At 41.4% G+C, this 24,043-nt stretch overlaps 1 protein-coding gene across 5 annotated transcripts in view; it reads left to right on the plus strand.

The window, feature by feature from the left end:
- Positions 1-24,043, plus strand: part of ep400 (E1A binding protein p400) — a 39,910-nt gene that overhangs the window by 9,499 nt on the left and 6,368 nt on the right. For 2 of the 5 annotated variants that reach the window (XM_038704074.1, XM_038704077.1), the window contains exons 13-42: positions 868-981; positions 1,091-1,281; positions 1,360-1,537; positions 1,647-1,783; positions 1,905-2,074; positions 2,367-2,541; positions 2,649-2,785; positions 3,201-3,387; positions 5,402-5,571; positions 5,680-5,867; positions 8,444-8,743; positions 10,248-10,421; positions 13,269-13,421; positions 13,694-13,758; positions 13,914-14,203; positions 14,541-14,743; positions 16,739-16,908; positions 17,844-18,040; positions 18,168-18,279; positions 18,464-18,757; positions 18,890-18,964; positions 19,116-19,256; positions 19,357-19,401; positions 19,615-19,768; positions 19,938-20,173; positions 20,320-20,493; positions 20,584-20,631; positions 20,738-20,874; positions 21,103-21,159; positions 21,239-21,317. In XM_038704074.1, the coding sequence (XP_038560002.1) occupies positions 868-981; positions 1,091-1,281; positions 1,360-1,537; positions 1,647-1,783; positions 1,905-2,074; positions 2,367-2,541; positions 2,649-2,785; positions 3,201-3,387; positions 5,402-5,571; positions 5,680-5,867; positions 8,444-8,743; positions 10,248-10,421; positions 13,269-13,421; positions 13,694-13,758; positions 13,914-14,203; positions 14,541-14,743; positions 16,739-16,908; positions 17,844-18,040; positions 18,168-18,279; positions 18,464-18,757; positions 18,890-18,964; positions 19,116-19,256; positions 19,357-19,401; positions 19,615-19,768; positions 19,938-20,173; positions 20,320-20,493; positions 20,584-20,631; positions 20,738-20,874; positions 21,103-21,159; positions 21,239-21,317 (4,751 nt within the window). The remainder of the gene's footprint in view (positions 1-867; positions 982-1,090; positions 1,282-1,359; positions 1,538-1,646; positions 1,784-1,904; positions 2,075-2,366; positions 2,542-2,648; positions 2,786-3,200; positions 3,388-5,401; positions 5,572-5,679; positions 5,868-8,443; positions 8,744-10,247; positions 10,422-13,268; positions 13,422-13,693; positions 13,759-13,913; positions 14,204-14,540; positions 14,744-16,738; positions 16,909-17,843; positions 18,041-18,167; positions 18,280-18,463; positions 18,758-18,889; positions 18,965-19,115; positions 19,257-19,356; positions 19,402-19,614; positions 19,769-19,937; positions 20,174-20,319; positions 20,494-20,583; positions 20,632-20,737; positions 20,875-21,102; positions 21,160-21,238; positions 21,318-24,043) is intronic. The other 3 variants (XM_038704075.1, XM_038704076.1, XM_038704079.1) reach the window with 3 other exon arrangements.

Consider the following 24,043-nt stretch of genomic DNA (forward strand, 5'->3'; position numbering starts at 1 on the left):
ATGGGGTAAGAGTTTAATTCTTACCAAAGCACAATTTTTGAAGTTATTTGATCAAAGCAATTCTTACATAAGTTGATAAACTTTTTTAGTCATTTAAAATGAGCTGTAGATAAAATCTAATTGTGTTCAATTTCAAGTTCAAAAGTCCACTAAATGTTGAAGTGGGTCCATTGCATTTTGCTGCTCCTTTCGAATCGCACGCCAAACCTGCAAAGCATCTCCTGAATCGGTCAGGTACAGCCGGCTCGCGAGGCTTCGAACGTCATCAACACAAGCCTCGATATGCGCTTTACAAAAATCATCCTGCGTTACTTGACACATGCTTTGAAGCCTCGATACAGACTGACACATCACTAACTTTTAGAGCAATCGTGCAGGGCAACGTTGCCGTCAATGGTAATGAGTAAAGAATACTACCGTAATCCCCTTCCGCCACCCGCACCGCCATTATCCATTCCAAACGTAGTCGGACTTGCCGCTAGCAACATTGCCCAGCAAGTTGCCCCATGTGTCATCAGCTTCAGATCTTTTAGTTCAGCTCATAATGAATGGGGGCAACAACACAAGTGTTGCGTTTATAATTTTGTTCAGTGTATATACAGAAAGTGTGGGAAATAATGTAACATGTTAATTATGTTATTGCAAGGTTGCAGGCAACCTGCTGTTCACTACTGTTGGTCATAATGTTGAATTATTAATTCGTGAGATAAACACATTTGGCATTTATACTACGAAAATGTTCTCGGGCACTTTATCATTTTCTTTTCTGAACACATTACAAATAATTTAATATACCATTTAAGTACCAGAATTAATTGTCTTCGACTCTGTATTGCTTAATCAAACAGTTTTGTATTTTACTTTTAGCTGAGATGCCTCTGGATGCTTTGATGAAGCAATACGCTGGAGCCTACGTTGATAGCTTCGAGTGGCCTCAGCCGAGCCGACACAGCGATGAAGAGGATCTGGATGAGACTGAAGGTGACTTTTGTATTTTAAATAAATCAAGTCGTCATGTTCATCCACAAACCCGTTAGCTAATTGTTGTGAATGATGCGACTTTAAAGCTGTCAATTATTGTATTTTCCAGAAATGCGGTGTCCTGCAGGCAGTCCACCTGAGGCAGTGTTGATTGACTCCCTGCTTAGTGTGGACCAGTACCGTAGTCCTGACAAAGCCTCTTCCTCCAACTCTGATGGGAAGCCTGCCAAAGACATAGCTGAAGTGGCTGCTGCCACAGAGCTCATCTTGCCCAAGGGTAGCTTCAGGACAACTTCCTCAGTAAGACACTCACACACAAACACACAAAAGAGAAATATGCCTTTTATCATTATTATAACTGTTCATTTATATTACTAGACCCGCAGCCCACCTCCTTTTCTACTGCATGGGTCGCTGCGAGAGTATCAGCAAATTGGTGTGGACTGGCTGGTAAACCTTCACAAGAAACACCTCAATGGCATTCTAGCAGATGAGACAGGCCTTGGCAAGACCGTACAGACAGTGGCTTACATGGCCCACTTAGCTGGCCAAGAGGGTATGCGTCTGTTCAAAGATATACATGATTTTTTTAATAGTGGAAGTTGTTTTGTTGTTGTTGTTGTTGTTTTGAATGTCATAAAGAAATGGTCTGTTTTTGTCCACAGGCATCTGGGGACCCCACCTTATTGTAGTAAGGACGAGCAAGTTGCTAAATTGGGAGGTGGAGTTCAAGCGCTGGTGTCCTGGCCTTAAGATCCTCCTGTACCTTGGCAACAGAAGAGAGCGCAGATTTAAGAGAATGGTAGTTTTTGCTGTATTTAAACAGCGCATATTGAAGACATTACTCAATGTAGAAGGTCATTTTTTCCCCACAACAAACGGCTGTAAATCTGATAACATATCATCTGATCGTTGATCTACAGTGGTGGGCGGAAGCCAACAGCTTCCACGTATGTGTGACATCCTACAAGCTGCTGATGAAAGACCAGAGCCATTTTCTAAGGAGAAGGTGGAGGCACCTAGTCCTGGACGAGGTGCAGCTCATCAAAAACATGACTGAGAAACACTGGGAAACAATTTTTGCTCTCAGAAGGTAAGCTAGATTATAAATATGTCATTAAATCCAGTTTATTCAGAATCATGATTAAAATTTTTCAGGTTTGTTAATTCAGTCAAGATCATACATTAAGAGTTGTTGGGGAGTAACAGATACACATGTGCATATGTTCGAGTAGTATAGAGCAAATTATTTCACTGATGAGATAATTTCCATGTCAGGGATTTTTGACTTTCTCTATAAAATCACTTTTAAAATTCTACCAGATGTTTCTGCACTACATGTCTCATTTGACTGATTAAATGAGATGTTTCTGTGCGTCTTCCAGTGAGCAGAGGATTCTCCTCATCAACACTCCTCTACAGAATACTCTAAAGGAGCTCTGGACCATGATCCACTTCCTTTTGCCAGGAATCACCAGGGCCTACTCTGACTTCCCTGTTAAGGCAGGCACAGACCAGAACCAGGACTACTGCCACAAACTGGTCATCCGCCTGCACAGGGTGGGTATTAATGTGCCACATTAAAATTCAGAAACTTGATTGATTCACCTCCCCTGCAGTCCTTAAATAAACATTCAATATGAACTCCTTTGAATCTTCACCCGTAGATGATCCAACCTTTCATCCTGAGGCGCTCCAAAAGGGACGTGGAGAAACAGCTGCCCAAGAAGTATGAGCACATCCTAAAGTGCCGTCTCTCCGGCAGACAGAAGAGCCTTTACGAGGATATCCTCACTCAACCAGGGTGAGTTATTTGCACCACATGGATCATTATATTGTGATATCAAAGTAGGGTTTTCCCTGGCACTGAGAGCAATAGTTGATCATTTCACTGCGGATGAATTTGGCTTCATCAACATAAGACATGGATACTGGAGTTTCAAGACATTAACACATTATATTTTAAATAAGGAAATGAAATGAAATGGAAATATACAATTAATCACTTGACAGCAGTTTAATCTTAATTACAATATGTTTTATGGCCGTGCGACAGTCCAAATTAGCTTAACACATTCATGTTTACTGGGAAAGACCTTTTATTATCTATTCTATGGGGGGGCTAATGTGTCATGGTGTAAATGTTTTATGATGTTTGCTGCTTCTTTCATTTGTTCTGTTTTTGTAATTATGTCTTCTATCTGGGTGTGATCCCCTAGAGCTCAGGAGGCGCTGAAGACAGGTCATTTTGTCAGCGTGCTTCAGGTCTTGATGCAGTTACAGCGAGTGTGTAACCACCCTGAGCTGGTGGCACCCAGAGAGAACAGCAGTTCCTACTTTTGCTCCTCTCTCCAATACAGCATCCCATCACTGGTGCTGGGAGCTCTTCAGAATGACTCAAGCAAGGTATACACTTGATTGCCAACTGTCTTCATTCAAAGATTATGTGTTTACGACGTACTTTACTTTAAAAATGGAATCTGGAACAATTACAAATTACTTGGTAGAAAATGTAATCAGTAATGTAATCCAAGTACCACAAAATAAAAGTAATGTAACCACTTTTGGATTACTTCAATGCCAAATAGGCAAATGAAGACATTGATGCGTTGTCTGCTCAGTGTATTTTTTTGAGAAACATGTACAAAATATTCCCTTCCCATGAAATCAAAACCCATGTTTGAATTTTTTTATGATATGCTTTGCACTATGGCATTAACTGGCCCATCAAAAATGTGTTTCGTTGGTAATCTTGATGATATTTAAGAGTTGGTCATTTGGAAAAGCATTTTAAAATGTTGATGACTCATTTTGCACTTATTGTATTAATTTAGCGTCCGATGAAAAGATTTCTCAAAATGATGCATTTGCACTAATTACTGTACAAAAAAAACTTTTTTCACTGGTTTTGGTGAAACTGGATCATATTAGATGGAGAAATATTAGCAATATGGAGAAAATATTTTTCTAGTTTTCTCTCTGATGTCCCCCGGCTGCTCTGCCTCAACTCTGTGATTCACAGAGTTTTCTGATGGACAGATAGCTTTACTTGTTGCTGAAGTTAGTTAACAGCTAACTAGCAGCTGTTAGCTCAGTTAGTTGTGCAATCACTGGTCAAATTAGCTCTGGGAGCTCGGAGCATAGGGGGTGTGTTAGTGTTTACCATAGACTGTAAGGTGTTTACACATTTACGCAAGCACTGAAGGTTTTTAGAACAGGGGCGGGGAGGCCAGCAGGGAATGGAGAGGTGCGGCGCCTGATTGGGAACGAGAGCTGGGTGAGCGGCCAATGAAACCTTGCTCAGCAGCCTCCCAGTGAACACGGCATGAACAGGACCGAACACAGCCTCAGAGACCAACGGGGATTCCAGTATTGAGATGACTTACGCAGAGCTTCCCGGTGGATAACTTTACTTTTTGCTTAACCGCTAACCGTAGCTTATCACCTGCATCTGTGGCTAGGTAGCTCAGTCCGTTAGCCGTGCTGCTACCAGTTCTATTAGCTCACTCAGCCCCGGGTGCCAAGAGCCAAACACGGCAAGAAGACCATGTCAGGACTGTATTCCCGGGGTCAAACTGGCCTCTGTCGGTCTCGGAGGCTGTACTCGGTCCCGGTCCAGCTGCCGTGTTCACTCACTGAGAGCTGAAACCAGTCCTCACAGAGTCTACATGACTGAGAGGTGGTGTGAACACACATTCGGCACTACTGGCGACTGTAAACGTCAATCAATGTCAGAGACACGTCCCTCCCTAGCTTTGTGTTTTTACAGAAACACATACTGTATAGCCTGTATATAAAAAACATACGGAGGCAAATAGCACTGCGTTTTCTGTTTCATGGAATCTTTCTGCTTAAAGTAATACCCAATTTTACAAAATGTACCTGTAATCTGATTACGTCTGTTTTTTCTGTACTGTAACGGAATACACTTTTTTTGTATCCTGTTTACGTAACGCCGTTACATGTAATCCATTACTCCCCAACCCTGTTGGCAAGCACCCTGAACATGCTACAAAGTGCTACAGAGGATTAATGTTTGGTGATTAACAGAAAATGAATCCATGAAATAGATACCATGGTTTATTAGTATCATTGGACGAATAAGAACTTCTTAAGACCAAATGATGAATTGAATAAAAAAGTTAATCCACTAATTGATGATAATAAAGGTAATCATTTGTTTGTTCTTTGCTTTATACGCTGTCCTCCCTTTTAGAACCTAATATTCTATTTGTTTGCTCTCTGCTTTCTAGTTTAGACCCTGCCTATCATTTCATTTTTTAATATTGTGTAATTCCTTCTTCGTGATTTTGAACTTAGTGCATGTTGAATATCGTTTTTTGTTACAATGTGATTATTAGAAAAAGAATCTGTTTGAATTGATCCCCTTCTGCTGTTGTCTTTTATCTTATCCTCGTAGATTGCAAATATGTCCATTTTTGATCTGATCAACAACGAGAACAAACTGACTCGGTATCAGACTGAAGAGACTGTACCCAAACTGAAGGTCACTCAGCAGCTCATAGAGGAGATCTACACTGGTCCAGATCCACCGGCACGACCCAAGCCATGCCCAATAAAACCCATGAGGTCAGTCAAGTAACATGCATCGTTGATGGTCAAATAGTTCTACAATGTAAACCTAATATTGATAATCTGTCGTTGAAACAACGTGATCATTGCATTTTTCCTGATTAGATTGTTCCAGCCGGTGCAGTATGGGACAAAGCCAGAAGGTCGTCTGGCTGCCATCACAGGTGCAGCAGGCCAGCGTCCTCCAACGAGCTCTCCTGTTACCAGCACCTCTGCTTCCACCACCAGCCAGTCAGCCCAGACCAGGGGCAAGTCCCCTGTCACTACTGCAACTACTACAGCCACATCTCACGGTAAGACCATTTCGGGGAGGACTCAGTAAAGGACAGGAAATTTTGTTTTCACAGTGGCTAAAGGATTCCAGGTGGTTTCAACTAACATCAAAAGACAAACTTAAACACCAATAGCTGTTTTGTTTGTGCTTTTATCTAATGTGCTTATATTAGTGTTGTCTTTATGAAATGTGCAAGGTTATGCTGCATGCTTGTGATGCTGTTTTGGATTTAAATTAACTTGATTTACTGTGTCATGCTTAAAAAAAAATAATTTACACTGTGCCCATACTGTTATGTATTATTATCATTAGTGCTTGCAGTGCATTTTAAAAATATGTATACAGTGTGTACATATTTTTGGACTGTGCTGTGTGAATTTTAACTTTATGGAGAGGTTTGGGACACCTTTACTGGTAGGTTTCACTGGTCACAGAGGTTTCATTTGTTTACTTTAATAAATCAATGCAGCAGTGGTGGGCAAGCCACATTATTTCCTTTAACAGCAGCGCAGCCATTCCGGTAATGGCTAAATTAAAAGTAGTCATTGTGAAGCAGCTACAGCTACTACGCCATAAAGCGACTACTAGCTATGGTCCCCTATAACTGCTTTATGAAAAGTTGTCCAAGTGGCAATATTAATTAAAGAATCACAGGCATAGTAAACTTGTTAGTTGAACAGATGCAGGCAAAAAGTACTGAGTTTTGGTGAAGTTTTGCTGCCTCAAAATTCACCCACTGTCACACCAACTTCATTCATTGTCATGTAATATATTTCTCATCAATAAAATTGTTAGCAGTCATTAACGTATCAGTGGTAAATCAAGAACATCCCTTTCTGTGTTGGCCCACCACTGCTGAGTGAGTATATACAGGTGTTGGTCATATAATTAGAATATCATCAAAAAGTTGATTTATTTCAGTGATTCCATTCAAAAAGTGAAACTTGTATAATGTATACATTCATTCCACACAGACTGATATATTTCATTCCACACAGACTGATATATTTCGTGTTCATTCCTTTTAATTTTGATGATTATAACTGACAACTAATGAAAACCCCAAAATCAGGATCTCAGAAAATTTGAATATTGTGAAAAGGTTCAATATTGAAGACACCTGGTGCCACACTCTAATCAGCTAATTAACTCAAAACACCTGCAAAGGCTTTTAAATTGTCTCTCAGTCTAGTTCTGTAGGCTACACAATCATGGGGAAGACTGCTGACTTGACAGCTTTCCAAAAGACGACCATTGACACCTTGCACAAGGAGGGCAAGACACAAAGGGTCATTGCTAAAGAGGCGGGCTGTTCACAGAGCTCTGTGTCCAAGCACATTAATAGAGAGGCCAAGGGAAGGAAAAGATGTGGTAGAAAAAAGTGGACAAGCAATAGGGATAACCGCACCCTGGAGAGGATTGTGAAACAAAACCCATTCAAAAATGTGGGGGAGATTCACAAAGAGTGGACTGCAGCTGGAGTCAGTGCTTCAAGAACCACCACGCACAGACATATGCAAGACATGGGTTTCAGCTGTCACATTCCTTGCGTCAAGCCACTCTTGAACAAGACACAGCGTCAGAAGCGTCTCGCCTGGGCTGAAGACAAAAAGGACTGGACTGCTGCTGAGTGGTCCAAAGTTATGTTCTCTGATGAAAGTAAATTTTGCATTTCCTTTGGAAATCAAGCTCCCAGAGTCTGGAGGAACAGAGGAGAGGCACAGAATCCACGTTGCTTTAAGTCCAGTGTAAAGTTTCCACAGTCAGTGATGGTTTGGGTGCCCTGTCATCGCTGGTGTTGGTCCACTGTGTTTTCTGAGGTCCAAGGTCAACACAGCGGTCTACCAGGAAGTTTTAGAGCACTTCATGCTTCCTGCTGGTGACCAACTTTATGGAGATGCAGATTTCATTTTCCAACAGGACTTGGCACCTGCACACAGTGCCAAAGCTACCAGTACCTGGTTTAAGGACCATGGTATCCCTGTTCTTAATTGGCCAGCAAACTGGCCTGACCTTAACCCTATAGAAAATCTATGGGGTATTGTGAAGAGGAAGATGCGATACGCCAGACCCAACAATGCAGAAGAGCTGAAGGCCACTATCAGAGCAACCTGGGCTCTCATAACACCTGAGCAGTGCCACAGACTGATCGACTCCATGCCACGCCGCATTGCTGCAGTAATTCAGGCAAAAGGAGCCCCAACTAAGTATTGAGTGCTGTACATGCTCATACTTTTCATGTTCATACTTTTCAGTTGGCCAACATTTCTAAAAATCCTCTTTTTGTATTGGTCTTAAGTAATATTATAATTTTCAGAGATACTGAATTTGGGATTTTCATTAGTTGTCAGTTTTAATCATCACAATTAAATGAAATAAACATTTGAAATATATCAGTCTGTGTGTAATGAATGAATATAATATCCAAGTTTCGCTTTTTGAATGGAATTACTGAAATAAATCAACTTTTTGATGATATTCTAATTATATGACCAGCACCTGTAGAGGAGACTGTTTGATCTTACTAATGATTTGACTAAGTATTGGGTTACCCCTAACATGTAGTCCCATACCCCATTGCCTTGTACTTCACAGCGTTTGGATCAGCTACTCTGAGAACCCAGACTACCCCTCCTGTCAGCAGCAGCAGCAACACTGCCACCTCCACTGTAGCCTCCTCTGGGAACAGTGGCATTGGGCAACATGTGTTGGGGGCTACCTCTGTAGCCTTGGGCCAGACATTAGCTGGCACAGTTGTGGGACCTATAGCTCCAATCAGCCAGCCAGGATTAGCACAGTTCCCCAGGCCAGCTCTAGCCCCCACCCATGCCATCCAGCCCAGCTTACTGTCCCAGAGGCTGGTTCTTACATCCCAGGCCCAGGCACGGTTGCCTAGTAAGTGGCCACCCCTCCCCTCCCTTCCCTCTCAGCATTTCCCCTCCACCTCTGGCACAACAGTATGGGATGCTCTACACTGAGGCCTTCACTTTGGGGTACTGCTGATATGTGTTCAGTCTTAACTCCTCCAGAGAAATGGCTTTGGACATTGACTCAAGCTTGCAATCATAGCAGCACTAGTGGTGCAGCAATTTTGGTAATGGCAATGAGGTGCAATATATCAATAGTTATACAGCTCATGGTAAAAAAATAAATGTAGCCATATCAGCAGCAACTCCATAGCCTCAACATTCTCCAGTTTCTTTCTCGAAACCTGCATGTACACTATGAACAACCCGCTTATGTTACACCACACATCACTACACTATTTAACTTAATTATTATGCCCCCTTCTTCTTCTTTTTAATATTTTTTCTCCCAGTTTACTAATATTCTTTTGTCTTTTGCATCAGCCCAGCTGCAGGAAGAAATCCCTTTGGTTGTTTAATTTTTTCCCCCTTTCCTAATGTTATGAACTCCCTCTGATGTTGAGCATCACTGCAAAGCATGTGAAAAATGTCCCACAAATTGCCAACCCTTTCTGCCTCAAATGTGAACAGAGAAACCTTTTCAGTAGCAACAAACAGAATTTGAATGTTGCTGAAATCCTCTGAATGGGATTCTTGAAGTTAATACATTTGAAATATAATTTTAGACCATCAGGTGTCAAGAGACATTTTTGCAATTTGTGCACATAATTCAGTGGTATGTAAACTCAAGCTAATGACTCATGCACACTGATATGCTGCGGCCACTACTTTGTGCCTAATTAACGGAATTAGCAGAATCAATCTATTAAGGGAGCTCAAAAACAACTGTTGTTTAACAAGCAAAATCTGAAATATATCGAAGGTATACGTGAACTATTTTGATCCACAGGTCCACAGCCTGAAAAAGTTTACTGTGTGTATTGTCTCTGCGATTAAACAGCACAATGTGGTGTTATCACTATTACTAATTTGTGAACATAAAATGTATTTTTTTTTTCCCTCTGAAAGCTGCTGAGTCCTGTAAATTTTATAAATTGAAATTATTATTTCTGCATTGCTTTTTCTTCACACCACAATTGATATCTTCAGGTTAAACCAGCATTGAACAATACAATACAAAATTATTGATTAAAAAATGTATCCTCCTCAATTATATAGTTTAAACTGACTGGCAGTCAAGTGCAGTGCTTTATTTATGTATATGTTTCAGGCTCTCTGTGTCATCTGAGGACTGCCCTTGTAGCAATTTTCTTTCCCCTTCAGGGTTTGTAAAACTAGGAGCTGCTCTGGTTCTGTTGTGGAGGGCGGCTGTGCTCGTTCCTCTGATTAATCCACCCCGGTTCTGCATGTCTTGTGTCTTTTTCACCCTTTGACTAACTGATGCAGAGTATACTGTTTTGTTAACTGTTAAAATGTCATGACTTTTTAATGCTGTCTTTGATGAAGTGTCTGTTCCTCTCTTTCCATTGAAGGTGGAGATGTGGTCAAGATTGCCCAGCTGGCCAACATAGCAGGCAGTCAGAATCGTATAACCCAGCCAGAGACCCCTGTCACTCTGCAGTTTCAGGGTAACAAGTTCACTTTGTCCCCCAGCCAGCTCCGCCAGCTCACGACTGGACAGCCCTTGCAGCTCCAAGGTACACTCGGTAATGTACATCCCGTTGTCACACTTTTTCTCAACTTAATACTCATTCCTTCCTTTGCATGCTTTTGGCATTAACATGTAATTCACCTACTCACATAGGTGTGATCCTCTTTTTAGACCTTTTATATCAAATTATGGATGCTTATTCTAATTGTCTGCAAGCCCTTAAGGCATGTCACCCTCACCTCTCTCCACGTTTCCTGTCTTTCTGTGATCAGCTGCCAGTGAAGGCTTGGAATTAAATGCAGTTTAGATAAACATTTTGTCTGTAAGTCCAACTGAAATTAACTTGCATTTTTGCCCTGTGCTCTGTAAATCACTTTTCACTACTTTTTGGTTTCATGATGGCAACCAGTAGTTTTGTATTAATTTCAAAGAATACTGCTCTGGTATCCATCTGTGTTAATGGCGACCTTATTTTGAAACAGCCAATATAATCTTGCATAAAAAAAGTAACCTCAGCTTTGTATCATAGGCAGAGGACACAGTTGCACTGAGCCAGACAGCAGCCTGTTATACTACACAAGAGCCACAGACTCTGAACAACAACCCACATTGGCTTTCTCCTTATTATCTAACTTACAAACACATGTCTTGTCCTCTACAGTAGCTTGTTGAATAAGCCACCAAAAAAAACATTCACAGATGAAAAGTGCTCTGCGAATATCAGGTCGACAGATACATAATGTGCTCAGCTGCAGCACATTGAACAGCATGTAAACATGCCTATTAATGTCATTCTGGTCTGGTTACAGTGAGTGGGGGAAAAACTATTTGATCCCCTGCTGATTTTGTATGTTTGCCCACTGACAAATAAATGATCAGTCTATAATTTTAATGGTAGGTTTATTTGAACAGTGAGAGACCGAATAACAAAAATTTTTAGAAAAAAAGTGTTAAATTGATTTGCATTTTAATGAGTGAAATAAGTATTTGACGACTCTGCAAAACATGACTTAGTACTTGGTGGCAAAGCCATTGCTGGCAATCACGGAGGTCAGACGTTTTTTGTAGTTGGCCACCAGGTTTGCACACATCTCAGGAGGGATGTTATCCCACTCCCCTTCGCAGATCTGCTCCAAATCATTCAGATTTTGAGGCTGACGTTTGGCAACTCGAACCTTCAGCTCCCTCCACAGATTTTCTATGGGATTAAGGTCCGGAGACTGGCTAGCACTTAATGTGCTTCTTCTTGAGCCATTCCTTTGTTGGCTTGGCCGTGTGTTTTGGGTTATTGTCATGCAGGAATACCCATTCACGACCCATTTTCAATGCCCTGGCTGAGGGAAGGAGGTTCTCACCCAAGATTTGACGGTACATGGCCCCGTCCATCATCCCTTTGATGCGGTGAAGATGTCCTGTCCCCTTAGCAGAAAAACACCCCTCTGTGTTTGACCGTGGGGATGGTGTTTTTGGAATCACAGGCAGCATTCCTCCTTCTCCAAACACCTCCTGTGTAGTTGTGGGCTGATTCCTCACTGTTCTCATGATCATTGCAACTCCACGAGGTGAGATCTTGCAAGAAGCCCCAGAACAAGGGAGATTGACAGTTCTTTTGTGTTTCTTCCATTTGCGAATAATCGCACCAACTGTTGTCACCTTCTCATCAAGCGGCTTGATGTTGGTCTTGTAGCCCATTCCAGCTTTGTGTAGGTCTACAATCTTGTCCCTGACATCCTTGGATAGCTCTTTGCTCTTGGCCATGGTGGAAAGTTTAGAATCTGATTGATTGCTTCTGTGGACAGGTGTCTTTTATAGAGGTAACAAACATGATTAGGAGCACTCCCTTTGAGAGGTTGCTCCTTATCTCAGCTCGTTACCTGTATAAAAGACACCTGGGGGGCAGAAATCTTTCTGATTGAGAGGGGGTCAAATACTTATTTCACTCATTAAAATGCAAATCAGTTTATAACATAATGACATTATGTTTTTCAAAATTTTTTTTGTTATTCTGTCTCTCACTGTTCAAATAAACTTACTACAAAATAGTTTTTTCCCTTACTGTAGATGCTGGTGTGGTCCTTACCGTAACAACACACTGTCTGTAGCAGCCTGACAGCTGCTGTCAGTCAAACACTGACACACCCCTCCAGGCTTGGACGGAATGGAGCATTGCAGATATTTCCACAAAGACCCCTATTCTTCCTTTTACCAATAAAAATTATTAACAATAGATTTAAAAAAACACATTGAAAATATTTTGACAAAAAAAAGATGAATAAATGTGATTTCAGTTGGACATTTGTGTTTCCAGACTATAACCTCTATTATGTTTTCTAAATTATAGAATTCAAAATTTCTAAAAACAAATTCATGTGCAAGCAGACCCCCCCAATGAACTGTGCCATTGCTGGGGAATGGTCTATTTTTATTCTGGTATAGTGGAAAGATGCTCTGGCTTGTTTGTATTTCTTTAAAACCAGTCAGAAGCGATGGTGCCCTTGCAAAATAGTGTTGCTGGGGAACTTGTTTCTGCTTAGGAGTGTGGACTGAACGGCTTTTGTGCCGCCATATTTGTTGCCAAATGTAAAATACATGTTGGATTTTAAAACTATCAATATACATAATAAACATCTAGCTATTTGTAAATATTAAGTATAGTCTGAAAAATCTTGAGAGAACTCTGGAAATTTGAGTCCCGAAAATTAGTTATAAAATGGAAAATGTGTGGGAACCCTGTCAGTAGTTTTATTGCTGTTGCAATTTCCTTGATGTACTGTTGTTTCTGCCTTGTCATGTGAACCTTTATTCCGATACCATGACAGTTAATTTTATTTTTTACATTTATTTGAATAACCAAGTGTGTCTTAAATGCTTATATTGGTTTCTTTATGTGTCATGCATTTAGGCAACATCCTGCAGATTGTGACAGCTCCAGGGCAACAGATCATCAGGCCCCAGGGATCCATGGTAATGCAAACAATGCCACAAGCTGTTCCTGCCTCCAATGCCTCAGCTACACCTGGCACACATAATCCTGCCCTGTCAACAGCCCAACAAGGTGACTAATTCACACTGAATATATTGCATTAATATCTTTGAATAACTGTCACTTGTTCAGTTATTTGTTAAAATCCTCCTGTACCAATATATTATAATGTTGACAGTTAATACATTTTTGTGGGACATAAAATGCTGCCTTGTTTTCCTCATCACACCTCTTTTCCTGGTCAATATATTTAACACTGTTATTGGCAACATCACTTATTGCAGCACTCATTGTAAAATGATAATATTAATTATTCTGTTGACATTTTTTATTTTCTTTTTAAGCTTTGGGTACGAATGCTACATCAGCCCCCACCAAGCTCACTACTGCAGCTCATGCTGGTTCTCAGGTCAGTACATTTCTTTCAAACAGGGTCACGTTTGTAATGCTCAATTTCACTTAACAATCTCAAGTAAAATCGTTTTTACAGCATGCAAACATGTATGCATACCTTTTTGAATAAAAATTGTGATTGTGTGTATCATCTCTCATTGTAATGTTCAGGAGTCTTCAGAAGAAAAGACTCAGCAGCTGAAGGAGCGTTTGAGCCGCCTCTTTCAAGCAAATGAGCGACGCTGTAACCGCAGAGTGTTGTATGGGTCAGACCTGCTGCGGGCATGCACTTTGAGCTCAGAGCCTGGCCACACTGCCCTGACTGCTGGAGGCTGGAGGTGGGTGGGCAGAGAGAGCTGCCTCAGGGCCCAGAGAACCTGCGTGGCTACTGTCTCTACACTACAGTCCACTCTGCTTTCTGTGGAGGACCGCCTGGAGGCCGCCAACGGTCTTATCAAGAGGTACTTCAGCTCAGTATATTAATGCCTCCTTTATTCTAAACTACACATGTTTTTCAAAACCATCGTAAAGTACCTTATGAATCCATGCATTGTGGTTATAAATGTTACTTACTTGCATTACATTTTGATGGAACTGCATTGGTTGGGTAAAGTTATTTTTTATGCAGTATTAGAAATAGTTACTATCTCTATCACCATTTTTGTTAAAGATGTATACAATTTAGGGTTTATCACAATGCACTTCCACATGTTTTATTTCTTGATCCAAATAATTACTGTCTGATGTACAGAGACTGTATTTTACTCATCGGTGTTGACTACCATTGTCCTCTTTTAGGCTCGTATGTGTGGTGCCTCCAGCTGTAGCCCCACCTGCTCAACTGTATGCAGCCAATCCCCCAGTTCCCTACAGCCTTGAGCACAAGTCCCTTCAACGCCGGCTCCAGGAGGCCTCTGCCCCCCACAGTGCTGACATCCACCACTTGGCATCCAGGCATCTCTTCCATTTTCCTGACCTGCAGCTAATGCAGATGGACTCAGGTTAGCCCAGCAACTTTTTAGATATTTTGTTACATGCAACAAGCTGGTACTGCAAAGCGAATACATTCAAAACATTTATAAATAACTACACTAACACAACTAGCATAACTAACTAATGACAAATATGTGTTGTGTGTAGCACAAACACCACTTTAATCCTTCTGCCTACACAGGTTGAATGACTCTAGAGGTCGACCAATATGGTTTTTTTCATGCCGATACCGATATTTTGAAATCCGGGTCGGCCGATGGCCGATTAATGCTGCCGATTTATTTTGGCTGATATTTGGCCGATATTTGCTTGGTTTTTAACCTCTATTTGAAAGATAAAATGTAAAAGAAATGATAATTACTTAACATAGACAAACTTTCTCAACAAAAACATTTATTGAACACTTGAACAATGAACAATCTGCATTCTGCACTTATAAATTAAAAATGTATAATGTAAAAAAACATATATAAATAAATTGTATAAATGTAAAAAAAAAATTAAATAAACAAAACGGGTAAGAAGAAAATAAACTGTCAAATATACTTTTCAATGAACGCGTTCATAATTTGGGCGAACATGAACTGAACGTACTGTATTACTGCCTGATGAACGTTACTGTGAACGCGTTCATTCTGGTGTCTGTGAACGCGCTCTCTGTCAGTTTAACTTCGTACAATAGGGTGCCAGATTTCTATAGAGCCTTCCAGGCGAAAACCCGGCTAAAACGCATGTAAACAGGCCTTAATATGTAGCGAAAAAACACCCAATCTGGCAACACCAGCCAGCAGTGTTGCGCCGCGTCCGCCGTCGACAAAGCAGCGAGCGTCGAGGACGCGTACGATCATTTAAACGGATTTTATGAGGAGGTCGGTGAGGATGGGAAAAATCTTACATTTATGTGCAATCTTTGCCCGTCGATAAAATAATTGTTGTCTATGTTTGTATATGGGCTGTGGCAATAATAATAATTAAAAAAAGCTCGCAACATATGGAAAAAAAGAACTATGAATGAACTAGTTCATTTTTTGAAGCATGAACTATGAACTGAACTAGTTCATTTTAAAATGTGTGAGCTGAACTTTGAACTAGTTCATGTAGAAAGCGAATTTTCCCAACACTGCTAACGGTATGTAAAGCGATGTTTCTGTTATTCTAACGTCCGTTTTCTGAGCATCCAAGAGAAGCACTGGCATAACAGTAGCACCGAACTGAAGCACAGAAATCCGCGTTGATATTCGGTGCGGTAGATAACGGTCGTTAAGGTTCCAGTGCCGTATTAGCACCGGGTCTGTCAGTAGCTACCCGTTAGCAAAGCAAAGCCAATCTGTCACTAGCCTATAGTGCGTTGGTCTCTTTTTTATTACTTATTTCTCTGCATTGAGTGACAACCCTCTCAAATATAAGACACACAAACAGAACAAAGTTTTTAATTAAATATAAAGGAGTAATAAGAATTGAATCCTTACCGTTAGCTCCTTAGGCACTGGATGAGGTCTGCTTCTCACTCGGCTGGAAAATGACTCTAGCGGCAGCGCGCGTCAAACACGTGTTCCACAACAACACTAGGCTGCCCACAGATGCGCCTGCCTAATAATCGGCTTGATATACTTGGATATTGGCCGATGCCGATTATGGTAAAAAATGCCAAAAATCGGCCAATTAATCAGTCGACCTCTAAATGACTCATCCCACATTTTGCTTAGTATACATTTCTTCACACACAGAACAATAGGCTCTCCATCCCTAACCATACAATGTCAAAGACAATGCAAAATGCTCACATCTACTATGCTCAATCAATGGAATATTAATTGCTAGTGTTATAGAGAAGAACAATTAATTTGTATAAATCTACCTGTCATCTGGGAAACATAGTTACTGTTACTATAAAACTAAAATAAACCTCTCTGCATCTAAGGTTAACCTTGCTAAATCCTCAAACTGAAACATCTGACGATGCCAAGAATAATAATAACTTTTGATATTTTTCTTTTCCAAAGGTAAACTGGAAGCTCTTGCCATTCTGCTGCAAAAGCTTAGGACAGACAGTCGTCGTGTCCTCATCTTTACACAGATGGTGAAGATGTTAGACATCCTGGAGACCTTCCTAGATTACAGGCAGCTCTCTTACGTGCGGGTTGATGAAAGCTTCACTCCGGACGAACGACAGGTAAAATCGCCACCATATTAAATTGGTACCAGCATCAAAATTTTGCATAAAATCTTATGACACTGGAAATGCTATGTATTATTAGAGCAATGAGTGAAGTTTGTCGAGTCAGCATTGAACCGCAAAAAAGCATAAATTGCCACTGCAATTATAGCGGAGGCACTGAGCTCCTGCAGTGGGAACGGTATTGTCAAATCTCTACTGGTGGACAGATTTCTACCGTTGCATGGTATATACCGTCATATCGTCCAACCCTAGCCTGAACTCAAATTTAAATCTTAAATACTTCTGTCCTTGTTTTGTCTAACCTATGGTCTATTATTGAATCCCTCATGTTTCTGGGTCAGTTGTTTAGACCTGGTGTTGCTGTAAGAAAATGAAGATGCAGAAAAATAAAGATGAGATGAAACTTCAATGACCCTTTGGGGAATTTATATAAACTAGTACAGTGCCCGTTCCGAGGGGCCGATGTGACGCCTCCCTGCGCTTTTTGTCCAGAATGTGCGTCTCACATTGACTTCACCAACTGCATGATGACAAAAACTCCGTTTCAACAATTCACTACCACATCGGAGCATATAAGCCCTTTCCCCGCGAGCTTACCCCACTATCGCTGCTGCAGAGCTCTGCTCAGCGCTGTTCTCTACTGTATTTATTAATTCAGAACCTGTTGCGTGTTCAAATTGCACTAAACCCAACACTGCACTCCCATGGGTCTGCAGCAACACCCTCGCCATGTTTAAAGTTAATTGGATGAACGGTTCCGGACATAATCGAACACACAGATATTCTGTTCCTTTATTAGAGAGATAAGGATGGGAAAAATGTACTGTTAATAAACAGGGAAATATTTGGATTACATTGGAGAGTGTTCAAGGTATGCAGTTTGCAGTTTGTCCCAGTCTGTTCATGTGCGCTCTGTTTTGTCCCTGCAGGAGAATATGAAGAAGTTTAACAGAAACAGGAAGGTGTTCTGCAGCATCCTGACCAACCGCTGCTGCTCTGCAGTTGGGACTGTGTTTGATGCAGACACCATCATCTTCTATGACACAGACCTCAATCCCAGCATGGACGCCCGCACCCAGGAGTGGTGTGACAAAATAGGGCGTTCCAAGGATATTCACATATACAGGTGATATTTTTACTACAGAGAAATCTGTTTTAGTTTTGTGTTCCTTAACGGATCACTGTTAAAACTCTAGATGTAACTTACTGAAGGACTTTGGTGCTACTTCTGTTACTTTTTGTGTGTTACCCAGGTTGGAGAGTGGGAACTCCATTGAAGAGAAGCTGCTGAAGAACGGCACCAAGGACCTGATCAGAGAGGTGGCCGCCCAGGGTACTGACTACACCTTGGCTTTCCTCACACAAGTAAGTCGAACTCAAAAAATCTACACACTTCTTTTTAATGTCATTGAAGCTACATGTATTGAAACTATAAAAGCCTTTTGTGCATGAATCAGTAGAGTTTTCATTTTCTCCACCCATGGAACCCATTATTTTAATTCAACCTGGAACATACTGTCGTAACTAACCTGAATTTATGTGTTTATAGCGAACTATCCAGGATCTGTTCGAGGTAGAGGCAGGCTCAGGGGAGAAGGTGGAGGAGTTTGTGGTTCTTCACCAGGAGCCTTCTGCCTCTGAAGCCATCTCTCCCAGAGTGGCTAGACCCTACATCCAGGCTCTCCACAGCATAAACCCGGATGCCCTGACCAAGGAGGAGGATCCGCAGCAGCAGGAGGAGGAGTTGGCAGACAAGGAGTCAACAGAGGATGACCAGGAGTCAGAGAGCCAAGCTAAAGAAGAGCCTTCTCAGAAAGAGGAGCTGAACGCAGTCATGGAACAGGTAGCTTTACTTTATTAATATACTGTTTTATGGAATCGGAGAAGAACAAATACAAGAATTTAATAAAAAAAATAAAATGCTGTTTTTTTTGGTCTTGCCGAGTTTATTTGCATTTACTTATCCCTCAAACAGCTCACACCAATTGAAAGGTATGCCCTGCATTACCTGGAGTACCTCCACATCAGTGATGATGAAACTGCTCTCAAGGTAACTGAAACTGTAATGTAAACACAGATTTGTTTATATTATATAGGTTTGAGATGTATATTTACAGATTTACTGTTGTATAGATGGCATTTCGATGCATTATTTGTCCTAATAAAGTTGACTGACACGTTTATGTGTTTATTTTCCACAGGAGCGGTTGGAGTGCTCTAAGAGAGGCTGGGAGCTGCAGCAGCTACAGAAGCTGAAGGAGGAGGAGCAGGAGGAGCAGCAGCAGATGATGGAGGGAGATGAAGATCTCTTCACCTACACCAGAGAGGATGCCTACAACATGGTGGGTGGCCACTGTGATCCTCTGCTAATCAAACAAGAAGTGGTGTGTGGTGTGTTGCACTGTTGTTGAAATGAACCTTTTTTTTTCTGCATTTCAACAGGAGTATGTATTTGATGCAGAGGACGGCCATACAGAAATCATGCCAGTAAGATGATTTAATTATGCTTAATATTTTGAGCGGTGCCTAATAGTAGTCCTTTTTTAGAATATCATAAGTAACAATGGATCTTGTCCGTTATTTCTTCGACAAATCATTGTATTTTTTGGATCTTCCCGAATCTCTTCTTAAATACTTTTTGAAGCTCATCATTAAGCTCTTTCCTCTGGCTTTGTTCTGCCTTGTGATTTTCCAACACAGCTTTGGACTCCACCCACGCCACCACAGGATGACAACGACATTTACATTGACTCTGTGATGATGCTGATGTATGACACCACACCCATGCCAGAGTCCAAGCTGCCTCCTATCTACGTCCGCAAGGAGCACAAGAGACTCAAGATGGACCCCTCAGGTGAGAGAAGATTTATCATGAAGGCCTTCATTAACCCCTTTATACAATATTGATTTTTGCTTCTTTTTAAGGGAAAGACTTTTAAAAGACTTTTCAATAATAGATGCATGCCAACGTGTCTTTGCAGGGTGTTTTATTCCTCTGTCCTTACTCAAATATGTTTTTCCAGCAGCAGCCAGAAAGAAGAAGAAGGGCCACGGGGAGACGGTCATTCCTCCACGCTCTCTTTTCGAAAAGGCCAGCATGCTGAAAGTGCGCCGCGAGGGCAAAGACCAAAAAAAGAACTTCTCCCTCAAGCAGCAGGCGCCTTTTGCCAAGCCCCTACCCTCACTGGTTAAACCTGCCATGGAGGCTGGACAAGACAACCCAGAGTGGCTCATCAGTGAGGACTGGGCTCTGCTTCAGGTACTGGCTCCACTAACTGCTCCCATGATGATCTGTCTTTCAAAGCTACGTTGATGGAAATTAATACATCTTGAATCGCATATCACTTAATGAAACAAGTTATAGTATATGTACTCCAAATATCATTCTGTGTGTGTGTGTGACAGGCTGTAAAGCAGCTGCTGGAGTTGCCTCTGAACCTGACAATCGTGTCTCCCGCCCACACTCCTAACTGGGATCTGGTGAGTGATGTGGTGAACTCCTGCAGCCGCATCTACCGCTCACCCAAACAATGTCGAAACCGTTACGAGAATGTCATCATTCCCAGAGAAGAGGGCAAGGTAATGGACACAGAGTCACCCTACTCTGCTTTAAAACCGGCTTACTCACCTTGTACTTGTTTGTCTAAACTATATCTAACCTTTTTTCAGTTGGTGTATGAGGCAAACCCCAAGAAGAAAACCAAGAGCATATATAAGGTACCATACCCTGGTCTTTATATTTGATAAATGTTTCTTTGCTGTTGAATTCCTGGCCTCACTTTTGTTCTGTATTTCTTTGTTTTGTGTGTATGTGTACGTTCAGTCTAAGAACAGTCGTCCTCTAAGGACCTGCCAGATTTACACACAGGATGACAACGCCACTCACATTCAGCTCTACAACAGCCGCTTTGAACTCATGAAGATCATTGCCAGCAAGAGGAGCCCACCAATCAAACCACTGTAAGTACAAAGCACTGATGATAGTTTGGTAACCAAGGAGCTAACACCAAAAACAGGAGATTTACAAAACTGTAGAAAAGCTTTTTAGTGGCATGAAATGCACATCCTAAAAGTATGGCATGGGGAGACGGTCATTCCTCCACGCTCTCTATCTTAACAAAATAATGACACGAAGTTCATGTGGGATATGTCCTTTTAATGTATTAATTTAATTTATACTACTTACAGGCTCGGCATGAATCCATTCCAGAAGAATCCCAAACATGCCTCGGTCTTGGCAGAAAGGTGTGTTTTGTTGTTGCCATTTTTGTCTAAACATTAAATCTAGAAACAAAAGTATGACATCTGTTTTTCTTTTCTTCAGTGGAATCAGCTACGACAAGCCCCTACCTCCCATTCAGGTGGCATCTCAACGTGCTGAAAGGATTGCCAAGGAGAAAAAGGTAATTTTCTGCAGTGTGTATATATGAAACAATGTGCTATAGCATGCTAGGAGTACGCAAGTCATAATTTAAAAAAATTAAGATAGCCTTTGGTTTGACTGCTAACTGTGCATTCAGACCAAACACGAAGTGAGGGTTTGGGGCAGCGTGAATAGATACAAAGTCAATGCAAAGACGCAGAGAGACGCAGTTTCAAGGCATTGAAATTTTGAACTGGAGCAAGAAAGTTGCATGACTTTGTGTCGCGATAGCATATCACCATTGAGATTGTCCGGACGTAATCAACGGCTTCACAACTATGCTGTTTACCTGCAGGAGGAGCTCAGAGTTAACTGCCTTTTATTAAATAAACTTTTTTCTTAAATTTTTGGAAATAAAACGATGATTTATCTTTTCTCGCGCTTCTCGGCAGCGAGGTGCCGCGTTTCTGGTTCCACAGCTGTTACTGGCGTCATTGGGCACCCAGAAAAGAAAGCGAGGAAGTTGAACTACCTGGGGAGTTCAGAAAATAAAAAAAAGTCTGTTACTTGATTCCAGCCATTGTTGTGCTTTACTGTGAAGAAGTAAGCTTAGCATAGCCATGATCGATAAAAAGTTGTTGTCCTGCCAAAGAAAAAAATTCATGTGTTTAACAAATCAACATCATTTTGTAGTTATTTCAGCATCAGTTTGATCCGTTTATTGCATTTAAATCACAGCAAAATATCTACTTGGGTTCATACAGCTGTGGTAATTGTGGATTGTGTTTATTTGCAAGATCGCGTTGTGTGTGTGAACACTCGGCAGTAGTCCAGCGAAAAACTTCCGCAAAGAAAACGTTCAATTCAGTTCAATTTTATTTATATAGCGCGAAGGATGAGGGGAGAGAGGCAGCCTACACAATATACACACAGAGGTACAGACGTAAAGGTGATGTTGCTATAGACTGAATGAATAATGGTACCGATATTTATAGTAGTGTTAATGATTATAATACTAATAACAATAGGACTAGTAACAATAGTTGTAGCCGAGGGTGTCGAGCAGGAACACGGGGGCAGCAGATGACTCGCAACCACAGATCCAGACTCCACAGCTCCAGAACCAGAAACACCTGCAGGAAGTGATAGGAGGAGAGAGGAGAGGGACGAGAAAGCACATGCAGTCATGACTACCGGAAAGGGGAGAAGTTGTGTTAGTAACATGCATTAATGGGATGAGGTTGCATACAGAGGGAGAGAAAGTAGAGGAGAGAGGAGCTCAGTGCATCATGGGAAATCCCCCGGCAGTCTAGGCCTATAGCAGCATAACTAAGGGATGGTTCAGGACTCACCCGAGCCAGCCCTAACTATAAGCTTTATCAAAGAGGAAAGTCTTAAGCCTACTCTTAAATGTGGAGATGGTGTCTGCCTCCTGAACCCAAACTGGAACCTGGTTCCACAGGAGAGGAGCTTGATAGCTGAACGCTCTGGCCCCCATTCTACTTTTGGAGACTCTAGGAACCACAAGTAACCCTGCATTCTGGGAGCGCAGTGCTCTGGTGGGGTAGTAAGGTACTATGAGCTCTTTAAGATAAGATGGTGCCTGACCATTAAGAGCTTTGTAGGTAAGAAGAATGATTTTAAATTCTATTCTGGATTTTACTGGAAGCCAATGCAGAGAAGCTAAAACAGGAGAAATGTGATCTCTTTTCCTGGTTCCTGTCAGAACACATGCTGCAGCATTCTGGATCAGCTGAAGAGTCTTAACGGACTTTTTCGAGCAGCCTGATAATAAGGAATTGCAGTAATCCAGCCTAGAAGTAACAAATGCATGGACTAGTTTTTCAGCATAATTTTTAGATTTTCGCAATATTACGTTGGTAAAAAAAGGGGTTCCTTGAAATTTGCTCAATGTGAGACTTAAACGACATGTCCTGAACAAAAATAACTCCAAGATTCCTCACAGTGGTGCTGGAGGCCAGGGCGATGCCATCAAGGGAAACTATATCTTTAGATAATGCGTCACGGAGGTGCTTGGGCCCCAGAACAATAACTTAAGTTTTATCTGAGTTTAACATTAGAAAATTACAGGTCATCCAGGTTTTAACATCCTGAAGACACATTTGAAGTTTACTTAACTGATTAGTTTCTTCTGGCTTGATCGATATAACGGATTATCATCTGCATAACAATTAAAGTTTATGGAATATTTCCTGGTAATATAGCCTAAAGGAAGCATATATAAAGTGAAGAGGATTGGTCCGAGAACAGATCCTTGAGGAACTCCAGGACTAACTTTGGAGTGCATGGAGGACTCATCATTAACATGTACAAACTGAAATCGATCTGATAAATAGGACTTAAACCAGCTTAGAGCGGTTCCTTTAATGGCTGACGTACTGCGGTAAGCGTGTTGACTCATTTCCGTTTCCGGTGCTTGTGTGTTGGTAGTGTGTTGTGTTGCTCTCGCTAAATATCAGTTAAATTCATTAGATTAAACACTTATTCTTACAGTAATTTTGCCTAAGCACTCACACTTCTTTCCATCTTTTGGTGACTGCTGTTCAATTTCATAGTTGTTCAAAAGTTTTGGTTGCTAACGCTACAGTACTTTAGCTTACCCGTTAGCAACATTAGCTCAGCAGCTAGCGATGGCTTCTCCTTCTCCCTCTCACTCTCCTACTTTCTCCTGCTCGTTGTGTCAGATGTTCAGTTACTCTTCTGCCTCCTTCGCGTTGCGAAGATTAAATTCGCATTTGTCTGAAT

This window comes from Micropterus salmoides, unplaced genomic scaffold, assembly GCF_014851395.1.
Source record: "Micropterus salmoides isolate LMB-PRFRI ecotype aquatic unplaced genomic scaffold, ASM1485139v1 Ms_hic_scaffold_7, whole genome shotgun sequence".
Taxonomy (NCBI): domain Eukaryota; kingdom Metazoa; phylum Chordata; class Actinopteri; order Centrarchiformes; family Centrarchidae; genus Micropterus; species Micropterus salmoides.